Genomic DNA, 16,239 nt, shown 5'->3' on the forward strand with positions numbered 1-16,239 from the left:
CATGTCTAAGTGTTGAAGACACAAGTGTGGTTTCTGGACAGGGCCCCAGATTGGTGGTATGCAGCAGGGAGGGGCTGGGCCAACAGTTGCTCCATGTGGAGGGCACATTGATAGCAATATCAAGGACAAAGGCCACCAGTATAAAGCCTTTGTCACCCTCAAATCCCACTTTACCCTCTGTGTCATTAATGGGGTGTCGCCTCTTAGATATAAGCTGTTTTTGAAGTATTAATCCAAATGGTGAAGCCTGATATCTGCCATGTATGAGTGCCTCTACTGTCTTGCAAATACAAACAGAAGTAACTACTAAATGACATGACTCAAGCCTATAATTCCTATTGAATGACATAACAGTGCTTAAATACTATAAAAATCTTTCTTTCAGTTTGCAGTTAAACCTCTTAGTTGATTGTGGTAAAACAACTGAAAATAAACTTTAAAATGAAAATTAAACACCTCCATTACACTTCATACAACTGAATATATTGTCATATATCGTCTTTTCTAAAGGGCTGAGCTATTAAAGATTACATTTTCTCTATCTGTGCCCAAATGTGAACACACACAGGTTCAACTGACCTCCACAAAGATGATAAATTTAGGTAGCTATTTAAAATGGGGACACCGCTCACGCAAGCATGTTGAGATCAGTTTCTTACAGTGGCTACATTAAAACAGCAGGTGTTAAATCATGAGCACCATTAATCAACGCCATGAATAGTCCACGTGAAGACCTTTTCAACCCTCGCTCACACATCAGATGTTGATACAGAACAGGGTCGCCACTGAGAATTGATACACAATATGTACCTGCTCTAAAAATAACTGTTAGAGTGTGTGGCATGAGTCGAACAGTAACACAGCAAATCTTACAGTGTTAACAAGTGTTAATTTCACAGTGACAGATTTTCAGAGTTGACATGTGTTGGTCAGACAGTTGTATGTCTGCTCACAGAGCTGACAAGGGTCTATTCGAAAAGTGTTTGATTAACCCTGATAGCTGCATACAGGATACACACATATATTACATTATTATTACTATTATAAGTAAAAAGAAATCCTTACCTTGATGTATTACATTATACATACCATCATATATGTAATATATGTATGCAAAACCATTTTGGATTCCTGAAACTGGATTTCCACCATTAAATTACATCAAAATGATTACAGTTGTAATTAAATGTCAATTTAGTTTAGAGTATTGTTGATCATTTACTTAAGTAAAAGTAACAATACCACAGCATAGAAATACTCCATTACAAGTAAAAATGTAGGACATTACAAGTCCTGTATTACAAATATCACTTAAGTAAATGTATAAAATTATTAGATACAAAAATTTACTTAAAGTATTTAAAGTAAAATTATGAAATTTTGGAACCCATTATGCAAAATGTCCTCACTCAGTGTTCTATTTATTATATATACTGTATACAGATATAAAGTGGCTGTAAAAAGTATTCACCACTCTTGGATTTGTCATGTTTTGTTTTAAAACATTGAATCAAAAAGGGTTTAATATGGATTTTTTTTTACACTGATCAACAGAAGAAAATACTTGAATACTTGAATGTTATTTTAACATGAATGTTATTTTAACATGTTCAAAATAAAAATAAATAAACAATCTGAATGTAAAGATGAAAAGAGATGTCCACAAAGTGATCTAAATGAATTATAAATACAAAAAAAATATAAAATACATCATCTGTTTTACATGTAAAATATTGATCTGAAAAGTAACTAAAGCTGTCAAATAAATATAGGAGTAGAACATATAATATTTCCCTCTGAAATGTAGTAGAGTGGAAGTACAAGGTAGTGTAAAATGGAAATACTCATGTAAAGTAAAAGTACCTCAAAACTGTACTTAAGTACAGTACTTCAGTAAATGTCCTTAGTTGCTTTCCACCACTGTATTTAACTAATGTAACTGAGAGCAATTTGTAATCTCTGAGTTTGATAAGTTCAACATAAATATACATTTTATAATGACTAATATCCATGAATCATTTCTATGCATTTTTTTTTCTTTTCAAACTCACTGACCTGTTGGTTGGTCAGTCATTACAAACTCTTGCAAACTCACACATTTACTATGCAACCAGAAATTGTTCAAACCTACAAAACTTAATTTTGAAATCTAGTAGAGATCTGAAAGTTTATAAAGATACCAAATATGTTCAATAAAATGTTGATGAATATGTTGGTAAAAATACCAAATTTCTAGGTATGTAAAATATTTACATACAATGTAACATTACAGCCACAAAAATCATTAATTGAGATATATATATATATTTTTTTTTTGGTCTTTAATTTAAAATAATAAATTATAGTTTAAAACTGACAACAGTAAAACAGTAAACAGTAAAAACAGAAGTTATGACACTTACTACAGTACAAAATACACAAAATATATGAACAAGTCTTTCAGTCAGTGTAAACGTATAACTTCGATTAGAGCTCAACCAAGCTGTTTAAGAATATATCTGATATTGTCAAAGATTTTTCAAACCTTAAGGCCACTTAAGTGGAATTTTTTTTTGTCAATTAAAATTAATTTTTACTGTATCGCTGTATAATGAAGAGAAAAAAACCCAAACAGTTTGAGATGTGAGAATTTGCCCAGAAGTTGAATGTAGATTAGCAGACTGGTTCATTGTAAGCAGCATACAGTACCTGTATAATATATTGATGTTTCTTGGGAGATCGTGCCATCTAGCATCTACCGGAGTTTCTTGATACCGACTGCTGAGCCTCATACAGCTCCTGAGTGGGAACTGGAGAAGTTTGAGCGCTTGAACACCTGCTGTGGAGCAGTCACCAGCAGCCAGACGCTGCTCTTCTCCAGGTTACCCTCCTCCCACCCCAAACCCTCAAGGCTTCATGGTTCAAAGGGTAAAAGGTCGTCTTTGGATTTGAAAGTGTATATGAGCTAGTTTAGTGGATGTTAGGGATTAGAGCGTTACCCTAAACCTCTGATAATGACAATTCACTTAAGGAGGATAAATGATCTCTGTGAGTATTTAGGTCACTTTTACTGACCTCCTGGTGAAAGGTTCAGCAGGTTTATCAAGTTTTTAATATCACAGATGTGAAGATGCAATACATTCATAGCAAAATGCAGCAGAAACATTTGTTTACAAGTTTGAGGAGAACCTGCCATATTGTTTCATGTTAAGTAAAATCATTTTTATGTATACATGCAATGGGAATCATGTGAGGCTTGTTGGAAGATATGTATAGCTCAGTTATGGAAATGATTACTTGATATGGAAGAAAGCAGGCTGACAAGACAGATATTTACTTGGGATAAACAAATAATTGGTTCTTGGTTAAAAGATGTGCACATTGTTCTACAACTCTGGTTTGATGATATGCAATAAAAGCTCAACATTTGTTCAGAGAATCTGTGTTTGCTCAGAGTATAAAGGGCATTTGGCTGATGCTATGTGGACTACAATGAAACTGTGTGTATTTAGGATGTTAAAAAAAATTAATATGAGAATGACGTAGATAATTTGTATTTCTGTCTCTATGTGCTCAGCTGAGATCTGGTATTTTACCAATTATATAGTCCAAAATAAATCTAAAAATTTCAAATGTGTCTCAAAGAGCTTTGAAATCTGCACAACATTTACACCCATCTGACCTTAAACCTCTGAGTATGTTTGATTTGTTCCAGCTGTCAAAAGTGTGAAAAGTTATGTTTGAATTTCAAACTGTCACATGTGAGTTTGCAGTAGAGAGTCACTGTAAAACTTCATGGCTCGTAAATCTTTCAGTTGTGCTTTTTAGATCATTAATAAGCCATTCACAATTTTTGGGTTGTGAAAAATCTTACAGTCCTCCAGCATGACTGTCTTTTTTTTTTAAATCTAGCTCCTATATTTAACAAAAAACAAAACAAAAAAACAAACAAACAAAAAAAAAAACAACTCCAGTGGACCATTCAACCACTAACTCTACAACCTATTCACATTTTACCTACAAAATTGTCAGCTTATTGGAAAGTAAAAAACAAAACAAAACATGTATTTATGAATGCATTACAAATATCTATGGCTGCAGTACTGCCAAATAGAAACGATTAACACTATAAAAAGGGATTTTCACAACCCTGCAATCCAAATGTTTTTCTTATTAATAGCTTATGACTGATCTATAAATCATCAGTAAATTATTTATTAACTATTAATTACACCATTTTCTACAAAGTGTGCCTTATTAGAAATGGTTTAAATTTTCTTCATAAGAGTTAAAAGTGCAGCATTTCAGTGTCATTCGTCATACAATCATTGAAAGGCGACAAAACATCTTCACATGTTGCTTTAATAGAATATAATTGAGTTACTATTTATTGATTAGCATTGGATAGAATCACCACATACAAGCTTCCTAAATTTAAGTGTACGGGTTGTCTGCCTATTCACTTACTAAATTATTCTTTGCCTCTTTAGAATATTTCATGCTTTCCAGTAATGTTATGCTCAGAGATACTTTAGGATGAGTTTAGTTTGCTTAGTGTAAATATACAAGTGATCTTACAATTATTATATATTCGATTACTGGGAGCTTTGTTTTATTACACATGAACAAGAAGAACAAAAGAAGCTTCTGACATTTTTTTTCTACTAAAAACATTAAATGTATTCATTCTGCAAAAATAACTGACTCTTTTTGTAGGTTTACTCCACAGTTTTCAGTGTCTCAACTTTTTTTTTTACAGTGTCTCTTGTTTTTATTTTGGACATCACCATTTGCAGAGGCAGCCCATCACTGTCAGATGTTGCATTTTGAGTTGGTGTGAATAACCAAAAGTAAACAAATCACTTTTTTTATTGTGTTCATAAAGTGGTGCAGACATCCAAGACATGAGCAAAATGTACTAATATGACATTCACTGTCAGAGGTCAGGAGTGACAGACATCTCTTCAATGTTTATGAAAAGACTTAACAGCATTTTACAGAAAACAAGTGTAATTTTTTTTCCATGCAGGTATTTCCTGATCCTTAATTTCATCTTGATGTTTGTCTAGAAAGAAATAGCAAAGAGATGTTTTCTGTGGCATCATCTGGTTTCAGCTTGCACGTGTCGTGAGTGTTTCAGGGATACTCTAGCCTAAAAACAGCAATGCTAGATGCAGAGCTGTCATGAATTATGCCAGCAATGGCAGACATGTACGGTTGCTCCCTTCTGGCAATGGGTATTTGGTTTCACTCATGCTCATAGACTACTGGTCCTCCAGCAAAGGTCAGCACCTTGTTAGGGCCTGCTGGGACAACTAATAACCCTATTGTTTGTATAATGTGTCTTTCTATGAATGTGATATATGTTGCATTTAAAGCAGAGTAAATAAGTTCATTTCATAGATTTAAGCGCATGATTGTGATTTGGAAATGGAAAGAATGAAGTGAAACAAAGTGTAACTGTGAAAGCTGTTAACCAGACTGGAAACCTGACTTACAGGATGTGACCAATATAACACAGATGGGATTATTTAACAGACAAATGATGATGGTTTTGATAAAATACAGATAATTTCAGCTACTTCGGGGCTCAGTTCAAGCGTGAGAGCTGTTAGCGCTTCAATTTTCCTCAAGCACTAAAACTCAATTTTCTCCGGTGTTTATGTGGGAAAAACATGAAAAACAAAATCATCTGCCAAATAAATAAATGTATAAATAAAATGTATCATCAGCCATTTTTATTAAAAAATAATCACACAACCTGATGCCGGAACTGAGGGATCCTGCTGTCTTCATAATCTGTTTCTATGTTTTTAGTTTTCAGTACTTTATTATTAATTCAGTTTTTTAATACTTCATCATCACTTTACTAGATTACTAAACTGTAATTTTAATTTAATTTAATTGCTGGTGTCATAACTCCCACAATGCATCATGTATTTACAGTTGTAGATATAATAGTGCAAATTCTAATGGTAAAATTGAAAATAATTATAAAAATACAGTAGAATACAAAAGTGAAAGAAAGAAGTGATTATATATTATAGACTATATATAGCACATATATTTAATTAGAGAAGAAGTTAATGTATGTTTGTGTAGTTTTTAAAGAAAGGAACAAAAGGGGCAATAACAAATTTTAAGGTGATCTAATGTCTCAAGATATAATGCTCCCAAATTACATCTTTTAAAGCCTCCATGTGAAGGATTTGCTAATACAGGACTCTGGATCTGAGCAAGGTGACATGAGACTAAAATCAAAATACTGCATGTTTTGCACCTATTTTCTCAGCATTTTCTCATTTTTCTTCAAAAGTTAGAAAATTAGTTCTGAGAGAGCATTTCCCTACAAACAAAAATATTTTTTTAAATTATTTAATAATTATTTAATTTTTTTCTAAAAAAAATTAGAAAATTAGTTTTGATTATTTATCTACAATCAAATCTTTATAATAATTTTAAATTATTTAATTATTTCCAATTTTTCAATAAGAATTAGAAATAGAGTTGACTATCTTTCTACAAACAAAACTTAATAATAAATTTTAATTATTTGATAATTTAACAATGAACAATTTTTCTATTAGAAGAAGAGTTTTGAACATTTTTTCTACAAACAAAACTTAATAATAATTTGAATGATGGTATAATCACATAAAAACATTCATGTGAAAATGTGAACAGAAAATGTTCTCGAGTTCTCAGAGCAGTAAAATGACCTGCTGTGTTGAAAGACTGTGTGGAGTTTCTTTATCAGGAGCTTCCCTCTAGTGGTTTATTCATGTAAAGACATGCACATGGTGCTCTTGTTTGATCCAGTATTTGAATGCAGAGATTTGATTTCTATTTCTTTATAGAAAATCAAAATATCAATAACATCTATCCCAACTAAACTGAAGTGAACAGCAGTCATGTGACTGTAGCCTGGAGATGTTTATGATACATGTAAAAGAGAGATAATATACTGTATGACCTGCAGTCTGTTTGCTGTGTTACTTGTTAGTGTATTTTCTTCTTTATGTGTTAATGAAGTCAAAGTGTGCTGGTGTGCAGATGTGTCACGTGATAAACTCGCATCACTAAAACGTGCTGCTAACACATTTTAACGCGCTCCGTGGTACTGAACTAAACACTTTTGGGGGCATTTGAGTGTTGATTTCCTCCCCTTGAATAACACTTTACAATTACCTTTTGTCACATTAATTCAAATAATTCCTTAATACCTATAACTCTAATTTTAGTGTATTTTCCCCTTAACAAATTACCATTGTGATTACTGGCCAGATGACGTTTTTTTTTTTTTTTTTTTTTTTTTTGCCCTGTCCGAAACTGAAGCAGCCTTCCGGGACGCAGATGCAGCAGTATCAGCCTGTGTCAGGGCTTTTCACTAGTGCTGCACTTTGATGTCGCCCAGGCGCATAAAAGCTGCTGCTGCTAGCACCGACCTCAGTCTCATTTATTACTGATATTATTATCATTAATGCTCAAGAGGCAACATGACGTCTACTAAGCGGTGGCTGCTGGTCGGTTTTGCGCTACTGTGCATTTATGGAGCAGCTGAATCTAAAAGGAATTTCAAATGTCCTTCAGGATGCTCCTGCTCCAAGGAGACAATCATCTGCGTCGGCACCTCACAGATCCCACGGACTATACCGGCTGAGTTTAACTCGCTGTAAGTAACAAATTGTCTTTCTTTAGCCTATAACAAGAGAAGGATTATCTCCTCGAGGACAATCAATACTGCATTCAATGAGGCAATTTGTTATTCTGAGCTTCCCTGCAGGGTTGGCACTTGATGTGTCTGGTACAGAGTGTTAAAACGCCCCAATCCGACTTTGACTTTGTTTTTTGTTTTTTTGTTTTTCCAACAGGAGCATAGTGAATGGATCCATTGCTGAAATCACAGAGGGAATGTTTGCACTTATGCCTTCTCTTCAGTTGTTGTAAGTGCTTCTATTGATTATTGACATTTAAAGGAGCTTAGTTGTACAGACAATGCAGCATACACAAGACTAAATGTAGTATCAACAAAGCAAACATTTTCTGTCTATTGTGTTCACCTGGAGTCAGAAAAGAAGCAAAAGTGACAAAGTGACAGTTTTGATTTTCACTTCACTGATTTGTCTTGTTTTCTTTTAATTTAACAGGCTTCTAAATGCAAATTCTTTGACCACAATCAAAGATGATGCTTTCTCTGGCCTTCCACATCTAGAATATTTGTAAGTATTATTCAACAAACCCACTGCTTCCTCAGTGTAACATATTACATTAAATAATGATTTTAAATACAATTTGGCATGAGTATGATCATAGTTAACTTGAACATACCACATAAGCACAATTGGAGGACTGTATTACATAATGCTGTAAATACAACTGCAGATCCCCCAGTTTACTCATCCCAATCTCCAAATACCCCCCTATCAGACGTCTATAATAATATATTATATAATACATAATATATTAAATAATTTCATATTCTCTGCCTGTCCACACTGACACACCTCTACTATTATGTCATTTGCTGAACAGATTCATTGAAGGAAACAAAATTGAAACCATCACCAAAAATGCCTTACGTGGTCTGCGAGATTTGACTCATCTGTAAGTGTCTCTCTCTACAAATCAGAAAAGAGTTCCACTTCAGACTTACTGTATGCAGCATATCTTACTATTACAATGAAAAAGCTGATGTTAGAACTCAAACAAAAGACTTGCAAATGACAAAAATGTGCATTTTTCTCTTGTCTCCCTGTGGCTTTGGTTTAGTTCACTTGCCAATAACAAGATGAGATTTCTGCCAAGAGATCTCTTTTTTGACTTGGATTCATTGCTGGAACTGTGAGTAAGCACTTGTGGTGTCAGCAGTGTGTGTGTGTGTGTGTGTGTGTGTGTGTGTGTGTGTGTGTGTGTGTGTGTGTGTGTGTGCATTTTTGTTACCTCATTGAGACCATTCCCGGTATAAACAGTGGCCTTGTTGGGACCAGTAGTCCTCATGGGGACCAAAGCCTGGTCCTAATGAGGCAAAATGTCCTTTCTTAGGGGTAAGGTGTGAATTGAGGTTAGGTTAAGGTTAGAGTTAGGCATGAATTGGTTATGGTTAAGCTAAGGGCGTTTGTGTTAGGTTGTCCACAATGAATGGAAGTCAGTGCAATGTCCTAACAAGGATAGCTGCACAAACTTGTGTGTGTGTGTCTCTGTGTGTGTGTTCTCTTTTATTTCACACTGTGTTCCAAAGTGAAGCTGACTCAGTGTGTGCTTTGTGCTTTGTGTTTGGCAGCATTAAATCCCACAAAAATGATACGGACGGTGCAAATATTAAATCTGTCTCTCTCTCCTCCTCAATTGCAGTGCGTCATTGCTGACTTTTCATGTTTTAACACGTTAAAATTGTGAAAGAATCAAACAAGCTATAGTGTCTGTTCAGAAACTTTTGTAATACCTGTGTTTATGAAACCTTTTTAAAAACCTGGTACATCAAATTTGCCTGATCATGAAGCTAAAACTGCCTCTGCAAAGTTCAATCTTGAAGATATAAGATATTGTAATGCATTTATAACTACCAGGCCATCAGTAGTTTTGTTACCTATTGCACATTATGTGAAGTGTATTGAGTCTTTGTAGCTTCTCAACTTTCTCAACTCTTTCCTCTTATCAATATAAAATATACTGAATCTTAATATTTCTGCCAGTCAATGCTGATTTTTTAGAATTTGTTGATTCCTCTTGTCATACATCAGGGATCTGCGAGGCAACGTTTTCCAGTGCAGTTGCGAGAACAAGTGGCTGATGACATGGCTGAAAAACACAAACGCCACAGTGTCAGATGTCTTCTGCGCAGGCCCCAGTGACATGAAGGGCAAGCGGCTCAATGACCTTCCTATTCCACCGGGCGAGTGCATCTCTACAGGTAAAGTGATGAGTGCATTATCATAAGCATTTATGAATACTTACAGGCTCAGCTAAAGATGTAATGTATAAAAAGAAATGGAAAAAAAGAAAGAGAGAAAGAAATCAATAAAACTGTTCAATAATTCAACAGGACACAACCATGCACTATTCTGTACTTAAAAACAAATAGACTCCCAGCCTGCTAACATGTGTATGCTAACATGCAGCATGTATGCACACAAACACAGTAGCATCAATGCACACATGTCCTCATATAATCAAAAACATAAACAAATATGAAAATGAAAAAAAAGTCTATTTTCTATATTTTCGAAGCTGCACAAATCACCGGTTGGTTCACTCTCACTGCTCTCATAGCGTTGTTTTCGGCTGCAGCAGGCAGCTATTTTCAGCAAAAAAGCACTGTTAAACCCACTGTGCACAAACTGTCCAGCACCAAATGGCGGAGAGACAAAATTAGCAACCAGCTGGTGAGCATAGTGCATCAGAGATATTAAGCATGTAAATGGAGCATTTAGTATCAGGAGTTGGTGGAGGCCAAAACAAATAGGAGAGTGACTTTTGCACTTACATCCATCAAGGGGCCAGAAACATGACTCCAAATGAATGGTTATGTTGTTTCTCATCTGCAGGGTATGTAAACACACTTATAATAAAGTTGCCCATTAGAAGGTGATAAGATGTCAATGTTGTGTTTTGTGCTTGTTGTCCTGCCCCAAAGTGACCAAAAACCAAAAACTCAGTTAATGTAGGTTAAAATAAGTCTTAACTATAATATTGTGGTTAAGTTGTTATATATTGTATATGTAAATTGATTTTCATACACAATCCATCCATTTATATGCCTAATGTCTCTATGTTGTTAAACTATTAGTTATCAAAAATATTTTTTTCAGTACTTTCAGCTGTTTTGTTTAAAAAAAGGACATCCATAGAAAATATATTACAGCATATGTAATTTTTTAAATTTTAAATGTTATTATCACAAAAATCACATTAATTTCATTTTTGTGCTTGTCTTGTAGTCTTTGGCAGAATTGGTAGGATAAAAAAGTGATTTAAGCGGTGAGGATCTAAATGTTAACTCTCTCACTTTTTTCTGCATCTCACAGACTTTGTGCGTCATCAGTCTATTCCCATTCAGTCCATGTCAGCGGACATCTTCTCCTTTAAAGAGGACATCTATGTGGCCATGGCAGCACCCAACTCCAACAGCTGTGTGGTCATGGAGTGGGATCACATTGAAATGAATTTCAGAAAATTTGATAATATAACAGGTTTGAAATATTTTTTTAAGGATAAGTCTGTGATATTCTTATTGTCAACAAATCCCATGAAAAGACCCGAACCAACTACTAGTATTATCTCTGTAGCCAAAGCCTGATATATCTTATTCCTCTGTGCCACAGAGCTCAATTGTTGTTCAGAAACAACAACAATCACATCAGTAAGCCACACTGTTGCACAGGGTGACATGCTCCGTCAATACAATGAACAAGAGCATTGTAGTTTATTTTGAGTCAATCCCACAAACACCGTCCTGCTGCTGGAAGTACTCAGTATAGAGCACCATCAGCAGCAGAGACAAATACACTATTCACTCGTGTGAGTAACTGCTAACCTTGTTAAACTACAGTTTGATTTGCACTTTTTGAAAAATGTAATCATCTGTTTGTGACCTGTTTTTAAAGATTTCCACATTTAGACAGATCAATATATTGACAGTTTTAGACTTTTCAAAGGATGTATTGACAATAAAAATTTTGAGTATTGTCATAATAAAGTTAAATTTGTAACCAGCCTTTTTTTGTTTACATAACTAATGAAATTATTGTTTTAGTGTCAGTTATTGATCCACTAAAAGGATAAAGCGATTTTCTATAATTTTCTTATTGTCAACAAATCTCATGTGCAGAGCCAAATCAACAATGAATTGATCCTACTTACAAGTATTGTATGTGTATCCAAAGCCTGATTTACCATAATCCTCTGTGCCGTAGACCCATGTTGTTGTCCAAAAGTATTAAAAACGTGTCAGAGAGTCACACCACAGCACTGGGTGACATGTTCCTTTGATCACAAAGAGTATGAAGATAGCTTCGCTAACTTGTTATGTGACACAGTGGGGTTGGGAAGATTCACCGATTTGCATTGGTGCACTGGCATAAACGTTCATGTTGCAATTGCCCCAATTAAAAAAGTGTGCAGCAGATACAATTTGGGATACACTCGCGATGCATCGTTTCTAACATCTTTGCATGGGTAAAATCCAATTTATGTATATATAATTATTAGTAGGCCCTATGCCTTTATTATTTAGAAATGTAACCAATAATTTGTGACCAATAATTTGATATTTAGACTGATTCCTCCTCTCTTAACTGTTTCTCAAGCATGCTAGCATGCTACAGCTAAGTGGTGCGATGCCGAAACGTTCCAGGAGGAACTTGTGCTCTAGAATTATTGTGCCGCACTTCAGAGTAAGTGGATTTTAAACTATTTTGACAGTAATTGTTTGGGTCATGGAGCCTATGCATGTAAATATGAGACTGAGAACAATACTCTACAAAGGACTTGTGAAAAGGCCTGTTTGTGAAAGGTCAAAGTGTGTTTTGTGATGGACATGCATATCCCTGCAACATATCACAGCACATACACAGTCAAGAGGTTGTGATATGTAGCACAACAAGCTCGTGAAGCGCTGTAAAGGGAACCACGGTTCCACACATGCACAGTGGTGTCTGCCTTACATGCAACTACTCTCCTGAGACTGAAAACATGATCGCTTTTATTAGTCTTTGGAGCCATTCCTAAACAAATTGCTGTGCCCAAACTCTTCATGATGAAGGAACAACCAATCCAACAGTGTTGCTCATTGATGTGTTACAGTACAGATCAGTTCATCGTTAGTTTGGCTCTGGACATGAGATTTGTTGACAATAAGAAATTATAGAAAATCACCAGCCCTTTCCTTTAAATGTAATTTTCCGTGTTTTATTACCACTGACAACTTTTTTTCTTCACAGGGAAGTCTGTTGTTGGGTGCAGGTCAGTTCTGGTTGAAAACCATGTCTTGATAATTGTTACCCAGCTATTTGGTGGTTCCCACATTTACAAGTTTGACGATCAACAAAACAAGTTCACAAAATTTCAAACTATTGAGGTCTTCAACATCTCAAAGCCAAATGACATTGAGGTGTTCCAAATGGACGGTGGGTGGTACTTTATGATTGTGGACAGCTCCAAAGCAGGCCTGTCTACTCTGTACAAGTGGAACGACCAACCTGACCACAACGAAACTGGTTTCTTTTCATATCAGTTTCTCCACGAATGGTTCCGCGATACAGATGCTGAGTTTGTCGAGGAAGATGGGAAGTCCTACATTATTTTAGCCAGTCGCTCTCAGTCACCTGTCATCTACCTCTGGAACAAGAGCACCCAGAAGTTCATACTTCATGGGGAAATCCCAAATGCTGATGACGTGGTGGCAGTGAAAGCTTTCCGGTTAGAAGATGAGCTGTATCTAGCTTTGACCTGCTACATTGGTGACTCCAAAGTCCTCAGGTGGACCAATAAGCAGTTCACTGAGGTGCAACCTCTGCCCTCTCGAGGAGCAATGATCCTCCAGCCTTTCACCTTTACAGACAGACACTACCTTGCCCTCGGCAGCGATTACTCTTTCACACAAATCTACCTCTGGGATGTGGAGACCAAAACCTTTCACAAGTTCAAGGACATTTATGTGCAGTCGCCACGGTCATTTACTGCGATGACCACTGACAGGAGGAATTTCATCTTCTCATCCAGCTTTAAGGGAAAATCAATGGTTTTTGAGCATATTATTGTAGATTTAAGCTTGTAATTCTAAGCAAAATAACCACTAATAACATTATGTGTTGGTCTCCCAATACTGATATTGTGTGTACGCTACAAAGGAGTCTCAAATGCTGTATGGCTTCCTTATGCAACTAGATTCATCTTTCCTGGTTTGAGACATTTTTGTCTGGCAAGTTTCTGCAACTCATATGCATATTTAGCAGCTGTTGAGGTACGATTAATGATTGACCAGAAGGGTGATAGAAATGTAAAACAATGTCAACTTTTGAAGTGTAAACAGCATGAACAGAATGGCATGCTAGATATTATCTAAAATGGTGTCTTTTACCATAATTCTATCAAGTAAACAATGGCTGAGCCAAAGGGTGGCAATGGTCCCATAAACTACAGCATGGCATTAGATTTTTGCCCATGGTAGTGAGTTAGAAGATTATTCTGGAAGAGTTGATGTGAACTGTGATCTCTGCTCTGAAAGTTGGAAATAAATATTCAAGTAGTTTGTTTATAACAGTTTCACATTAAAATTGTTGGCTCAACATTAGAAAAACAGGCAGCCTAGCCATTGTTAGCCAGGCTATTGGCGGTCAGTAGTTAACATAAACCCACTGACCACTGACACAGGTAGACTTCTATTTATTAAAGGGTATGTTCACTTTTTTAAAAGAAGGGCTGTCAACAGTCAGGATGAACAGGGGGAATGATTACACCAAGCAAAAACTGTTTCAAAGTGCATATTGTTTTAAGACAGACTTTTAAAAAATCCTTTAAGGTTTACATACAATTTAAAGCCCATTACATATGATTTTAATGGTGTTCTTGTAAACCTGATGATCATTCAGCAGAAACCTGAAATAGTGATTCTGTCACTCTACTGGGAACAAAACTGAACCAGACACTGATCTCTGTGACTGAAGTTACCCTAAAGCATAACTCTACTTGATGTTGTTTTCTTGGCAATTTTGTCTGTCTGAGCAGCCAATTATAGTAGGAAGTCCGATGCCATCTCATCCCAGTAACTGTCATGACTGCTGATTTCTAATGTGCACGACGCTGAGGTTTTCTTAATCACCAAAAACAAAGCAGAATGTATTCGCTAGATATCACAAGCTTAAGACTAACTGCACAACATTTATAGCAAGCTACTGTATGAAGAGAGTGCCTGATTAATAGCAAAACAAAATATCATATAATTTATTCCTAATACCTATGCAAAATGTAAGTGTTGCTCTGAATTGCAATTACAAGGTAAATTGTGTCCTGCTGTTTGACTTGAAATGCTTTCTGGGAGACACAAATGTTTGACCTTCTCTTTAATGATCTTTTGATATTTTTCATGTATTGTACAGATTTAATTACAGTCCATTTGATTTAGAGCAGAAATCTTTTTCACATGCATAATAATGGTGTGTAAATTAGGCCACAGTCTTTAAATACATTAAGGCCTGTGTTAATCTTTGAAATTAATTAAATGAAAACTACAAAATGCTAAGAAAATCTATTAGCAATATGTTTTGTTAGCATTTTGAGATTTCTTGAAAAAGCTAAATTAAATACAATTTAATTTAATTTAATTTTTTCCACTTTACTGATTAAAAACTGATCTTTTACACACCTTCACATCTACAATCTGAAGTCTTATGTAAGAATGAGAATGAAAATGCATTAAAGAACATTTAACCATATGAATGGTCTTAATTTGTTTTTCACTCAGTGCTCTATTTGTGGCAGAGGTACAAACAGTGAAATATGGCCGTATAGCAAAGGCAAAGTACTTCAGACAGCATGTTTGAAACTGATAGTGCTGACAGCATCTGGTGTCTGAGACAGCATTTTGTTGCAGTTGCAGCAGAGGACAAATGATGTCATCACTTGGTTTATTTTAGAGAACAAGAACGGTGGAATTAAAAAGTGTTTTACTGGCCTATTACAATTTGTTTAAGTACATTTATTTGTTATTTAGTCTCTCGAGGAAGATGCTAATGTTCAAAATCACATGGCCTATTTGAGGATGTATTTAATCAATCAGATGACATTATCATTTGTTACTACTGTCATTCAGTGTTGATTGGGGACAGGATTTGATTCTAATGGAAAAAGTCTCTTGGGGTAGACACAAATTTCTCCTCACCTGCTCCGCAGAATTTCTGGAGCTATTTTGCACAACACTCTGCTGCCAAGTACAGATGCCTCCTGTCCATTACTATTAATAGTAGCCTATGTACTGATCAATCTGGTCACAGTATCTCATGCACAAACATGATAATTGTAAACCCTGTCCAAAATCAACACAATGAATGAAATTACCAAATGTGTCAGTATGTGGCTCCTTTTGATGTGACATTTTTCATCACTGTGTTAAGTCTATGCAGTCATTCTTAATGCACCAACCTTCACATACTTTGCGCAGTATGTTTTTAAGGATCCACGCTAAATTACATCATGCATAAAAATGCGGCTGAGCTAATTTTTACGGTATAAACTTTTAAGCATAAAGCACCTCTGGCAGCTCAG

General features: G+C 35.4%; 1 protein-coding gene across 1 annotated transcript; it reads left to right on the top strand.

Annotated features, from left to right (window-relative positions):
- The first annotated feature begins 7,150 nt into the window (after nucleotides 1-7,150).
- LOC122979488 (leucine-rich repeat LGI family member 2-like) lies at nucleotides 7,151-15,412 on the top strand. Its single transcript, XM_044346978.1, has 8 exons — nucleotides 7,151-7,651; nucleotides 7,851-7,922; nucleotides 8,127-8,198; nucleotides 8,512-8,583; nucleotides 8,749-8,820; nucleotides 9,720-9,889; nucleotides 11,004-11,168; nucleotides 12,918-15,412. The coding sequence occupies exons 1-8, from the start codon at nucleotides 7,476-7,478 to the stop codon at nucleotides 13,751-13,753; spliced, it is 1,635 nt and encodes a 544-aa protein (XP_044202913.1). The 5' UTR covers nucleotides 7,151-7,475; the 3' UTR covers nucleotides 13,754-15,412.
- The last annotated feature ends 827 nt before the right edge of the window (nucleotides 15,413-16,239 follow it).

This window comes from Thunnus albacares, chromosome 3 (assembly GCF_914725855.1).
Source record: "Thunnus albacares chromosome 3, fThuAlb1.1, whole genome shotgun sequence".
Classification (NCBI taxonomy): domain Eukaryota; kingdom Metazoa; phylum Chordata; class Actinopteri; order Scombriformes; family Scombridae; genus Thunnus; species Thunnus albacares.

Coding starts and splice junctions, on each gene's coding strand:
- LOC122979488 (XM_044346978.1), top strand. CDS start 7,476: ATGACGTCTACTAAGCGGTGGCTGCTGGTCGGTTTTGCGCTACTGTGC. Junction 8,199..8,511: donor CTTCCACATCTAGAATATTT/GTAAGTATTATT, acceptor TTTGCTGAACAG/ATTCATTGAAGGAAACAAAA. Junction 8,584..8,748: donor CTGCGAGATTTGACTCATCT/GTAAGTGTCTCT, acceptor GCTTTGGTTTAG/TTCACTTGCCAATAACAAGA.